At 32.9% G+C, this 5,201-nt stretch overlaps 1 protein-coding gene across 1 annotated transcript in view; it reads right to left on the bottom strand.

The window, feature by feature from the left end:
• The window catches only part of ODF2L (outer dense fiber of sperm tails 2 like), a 63,461-nt gene that overhangs the window by 1,485 nt on the left and 56,775 nt on the right, over positions 1–5,201 (bottom strand). Inside the window, exons 15-20 of the mRNA XM_031554977.1 lie at positions 5,141–5,144; positions 4,951–5,055; positions 3,719–3,877; positions 1,653–1,738; positions 1,410–1,572; positions 423–548 (exon numbers count right to left, since the gene is read on the bottom strand). Coding sequence (XP_031410837.1) covers positions 423–548; positions 1,410–1,572; positions 1,653–1,738; positions 3,719–3,877; positions 4,951–5,055; positions 5,141–5,144 — 643 coding nt within the window. The remainder of the gene's footprint in view (positions 1–422; positions 549–1,409; positions 1,573–1,652; positions 1,739–3,718; positions 3,878–4,950; positions 5,056–5,140; positions 5,145–5,201) is intronic.

The raw sequence follows: 5,201 nt of genomic DNA, 5'->3' as shown, positions 1-5,201 counted from the left end.
AAAAGGCTGACAGACAGACAAAAAGGGGAAAAAAAAAGATACCATTATGTTGTTATGAAACACATATTTTCTCAGATATAGTTATGCTTAATGAAAACAAGTTATCTGAGAGGGAAATTACATCTTCATACCTACTTTATGATTTTTATTTTGTTGGAAAACTGGCCTGAATAAGAAATAACCTCAATGTTATTCCAGTTACTTAATAAGATAAACCAGGCATTTGTTAAACCTGTTAAAAATGTCAATATACAAAATAAATTGTCAAGTTTAAATAATTTGCTGTTCCTCAGCACACTTTTTGTACTAATTAATTGTATTAATTATTAATCAATTGTATTAAAAGTTTGGTTTTCAGTAAAAGAAACATTTTGGAAATGATGATGTGATAGTTTAAGTCATAAACAGTATTCTTTACTCACACGCTTAAACGCACAGAGAAGTTCTTTTTTCTCCTCCTGCCTCTCTCTCACTTCATTTTCAAGAACGAGCATTTTTGTCTGAAGGGCTTGTTCTAAGTATGACATTTTTTCAAATTCTTCAGTTACCTAAATTAGCATGAGAGAGAAATACATTTACTTGTATTTAAACTCCAAATCAAATTATTTTCTTATACCGTAGCATTAATAAGGATATTTCCCCATTCCACCATTTAACATCTCAGCTATTTCCCATACACAAAAACTATATAAACCTGGAAACTCTTGCCTGAATCTGAATGAAGTTTCAGTTTGAAAAAAATTATAATATTTACAAGAGGGAGCAGATTTTGCAACAAATTTATATGGGCACTCCAACTTTCTTTTTTTTTAAACCTAAATCTATACTCTCACATAGCACTGAGAAAAGTAATACTTATTTTTTCCATGCATGATTAATCTGAGATGGAAATCATAGCCTCACACCTATTTTAATATCAAACAATACAATGCACTGAAATCTAAATTACTTCATTTTCTTCTCCATTTGAATTAGTGCCTGCATCCTTTGTGTTAATAATAAATCTTTGCTTAATATTAAAAGCATGCAAATTCTTGCTCTAAGATTAGAAAGATTTCAGCACTAAAGTTCTTGTGAACCAGCTATTCCAATGAAAATAAGAAAACTCCATTGTGTGGGATTTAACCTAACCAACTTTATGTTGGTTAAAGCATTTTGATTTGTCACAGAAATGATGATGAAATGTTGGTCCACTCTACTTTGTCATTAATTTCAATAGGCTTTTATTCTACAAAGATATTGAATGGTGCAATTGACATTTCAATAGAATTCCAGGAAACTTCTAGCACTGTTCCCTGTAAGCAAATAATCTCGTCCTATTTTTCTTCCCAAGCATACTTATTTTTTTAATGCCATTTTCAAGTAGAAAATTGCAATCAAAGCTAAGAGCTGTATTAAACCATTAGTACCGTTCTTCTTCCTTCCTCCAAAGCAGATTCCAGTTGTTTGGTTAAACTATTGTACTCCGCAATTTTCTCCTCAAGCTGCAATTTACTGCACTGAAGACTTTCATCTTCTTTTCTGATCAGATATGCAAGTTCTTCATTCTGAAATTCCATCTTTTCTAGCATCCTTTATGCAAAAGGGTTTAATATGTTATATTTCAATATAGTTAATAGCACAGATCAGTCAGTCCTAATTTTTTTAATTACCTCTTAAGATGTTCATATTTCTTCTGAATGTTACTGTTTTCTTCTTCTAAGGAATGATTACCCACAGAATTCACACCATCTTCCTCCTGTACAAATAACAATTCCTTTCTTGTTGAAGGATTTATGTGAAAGATATCACAAAGTAAATTAAGTATGCCTAATAAAATCCAGTCAATCTAGTTTTGAGTTCAAGTACATATCTTACACTCAGGTTTTTGAAAAAAATAAAATACTAAAAATTTATGTGAACACTTAAGACTGAAGATATGCTGTGTAACAAAGTGAAGTCCTAATGAATGAATATGCTGCTCATATAGCCTTGTATATTAAGAGTTGGCCATGTCTATATCCTAGTGAACTTAGGCTTTAAGGCTACAGCAAGAATAAGTTTCCTCACCACTACAATCATAGGAACCATAAAAATGATACAGCATACACACACACACACACACACACAGTTATCATGGAAGAACAAGGTTGTACTGACAAAGAATTTCTGACAGTAGTATGTATAATCAAGAAAGGCAGCTGAGTTCATAAGAAGAGACTGAAAACAACAAGAAGGCAAACTGTCCTACCCCCATCCAGCATCCAGACTGACAAACTTTTACATGGTTACTTTTAAATCTTGTGAACAGTACCAATGAGATTACTGCTCTTGCTACCATCCATCAGCATGAGGGCAGCAGTAACATTTCCATTCTGCTGGTACCATGATTTAAGGACAATCTCCATCATTTACAGGACTACATCAAGCAGTTCCATTCAGTAACTTGAGCTAACATGGCTGAGTTTGCTTATATAATTATAGGCCGTTCTATTAACAGACTGATACTAAAATACACTTTCAGCAGAGGGACAGTAAGCTGATATCCTGGTCCAGATGAGCCCAGAAAAGGACTTTGCACATGGTCCAGTTTCTTCAAAAGGAATTTTCCTAAAATCTAATCATATGATTAGAATATCTAAAGGAGATAACCAAGATTTACTGCCAAAATTTAACTGCTGTTTGCTAGACTAGTTATACTCCCCAATTATTTCACTATACTCAGGAGAATTTTTTTTTAATTTATTCATAAAAATGGTAGTAAAACTAAAAATACAGACATAATTTTATATGTGCACCTCAAAACTAATTATTGCTTAAGTAATTGACTAGGCAAAGATAGAATTATGAGCTTCTGAAATGACTATTTATAATGACAGAAACAAGCAAAATTTGATGCTATAACGATGATAATGACAGGAAATTGGAAAAGAAAATCAAGATCGACATTTTAAAGAATAAAGAATAAAGCATGTAGAGACACATAGAGGCTCACTGCATTTCAGCTGAAGTCAGAATGTCTTCCACACAGGAAAATTAAATTTTTTCCCCACCCTACTGATTCAAACACCTGTGTCATTTGTGATAGCAAATTATTCTCTTCCAACCCAAAGCACAATAAAACAAAACAGAAGAGGAAAAAAAGCCCAAACCATGGAAATGGATGCCACGGCTAAGGAATGCTAAGAAACAGTTGGATTCAGGCCTTAAGGAAAATAAAAGCATAGTGTTAACATGCTGCTAAAAATAGAAAATATTTTCTTAAAGCAGATAATTCATTTTTTTTATCCACCTTTATAATGTATTCATTAAAATCATAAAAATAAAATGCATAGCTATTTTTCTGAGCAGATATTTTCTGGTTTATGAATTAGTCATTAAAAAACAAAATGAATGTAGCACTAAATTATTCCACAAGATATAAACAATAATTAGATTTGCATATTTATTTTCAGAGAACAATTCTGAAAGACTTATCAGGACATAACTATTCTAAAGGACACAGAATATATTAGATTAAAGATTCAAAATAGAGAAGTGAACATAAATAACTAGAATTTCTTCTCCCATGCTGAATTAATGTAAATACACTTGACAATGCTTTCTCAGCTTCTGATTTATGAAGCAAACAAAGGAAATAGCTTAACTATTATAAGCGCTAGTAGGAAAAAAATATTCTGGAGACTTTCTTCTACATAATTTCCTCATTTGTCTCTAAAAACCTGGACATACAAAGCACCTGAACCTGTGGCTCCCTGGGAGTTTCACATTTCTGTGCGTTGATCCTTTCCCAGTACACAAGATTTTCTTGAAATCCTTGCAGTTTTCCTTCAGCTGCTTTCAGTAAACCACAAACGTGTTCTAACACCTTCAACTTAGGCTCTGATCTGTCCCTCACCTGCACGGTTTCATCACAGTAGAAAAATTTAAGTCTAAAGCCATAAATTAACTGTTATGATACCTAACAGCTTTCCACAAAAGTAGTACATCTAAAATTCTACACGAGTTGCATAGTCATCTGTTTCATCAGAAAACCCAAAGTGACAAGTTCAAATCAAGAATTTTCTCTTATGACATGCTGTTGGGGACTCAGTAACACTGATAACGAACATTCACAAAATTACATAAGTGTTAGCAACATCCATATTTCGATATTTATCATACTAGATTGTAGAAAATTGCATGCAAACAGCAGCTTACAGGAAAAATTCTAGCAAAATTTTGCTGTATTTGAAAAGACAATAACTGATGCCAACTAAAGCTGCATACAATGCTGCACAAATATTATCTGTGGGACCAGAAAATATTTTTCTCCATTCTGTAGATGAATCAAGGAAAAATAATGAGTATAAAATAAAATGAACGTTTGAGGTGCTGTTTGTTGAGAACTAATTCTATTCTCTAAAACCACAGCAGGCAACTGAAAATCTGACCCTGTTTCAACCCTGTTGCTTAAAAGCATATGCAATGTTATGAGCAAGCGATGCTGATGCTTAAGAAAGCAATAACCGTGTTCCAGTGTTCAGCTCCACCTGCTGAAAAACCTTAAACTTGTCTCTGTATTGGTTCTCGCTTTTGACTGCTACATAAATCAAGCTTATACCACTGAACGGTCTTGCAGTGGGCATTTCCCTACACAACTTTCATAGATGCTCTGCCAAGAGATGTAGTTTAAAAAACATCAACAGAACTATATTTTTTAAAACAGTGATGGAACGAATTCTAAAATAGCAGCCCAATCCCTTAATCATTTGTCTATGAATTGTTTTCTTCCTAGCTATTTGCAGTTGTGTAGTACCCAAAAACCACGCACTCAAAAGTTAGTAAAGCACTCAGTGCATTAAAATGAGATTTAACATGGAAAAATAAGAAGAGCCAGTACCTTGTTACTTCTATTAAGCGGGTTGCAGTAACATATGTAGGATCAATGTCCTACAGAACTGTTTGGGAACACGCTATATTACTGCTTACCTCATAGTCTTCTAAGCATTTGCTTTCTCTTATACTTTTGTTTTCACTGAAGACTGTTTTATACCTGGATTTCAATACTTCTACTTCTGCTTGTAGTTCTTGTACCTAGGACACAACATATTTTTACCCTTTTTTTTTTAATCTAGAAAAATAGAACTATTAGCATTGCTTCTATCATTCTCAGTGTTACACAACTATTATAATACCATGACAACAAATGTTTTATTACAAATAAAACCTTTATGATTTAC

This window comes from Meleagris gallopavo, chromosome 10 (assembly GCF_000146605.3).
Source record: "Meleagris gallopavo isolate NT-WF06-2002-E0010 breed Aviagen turkey brand Nicholas breeding stock chromosome 10, Turkey_5.1, whole genome shotgun sequence".
Lineage (NCBI taxonomy): Eukaryota > Metazoa > Chordata > Aves > Galliformes > Phasianidae > Meleagris > Meleagris gallopavo.
This window is presented reverse-complemented; position numbering and strand designations above follow the sequence as displayed.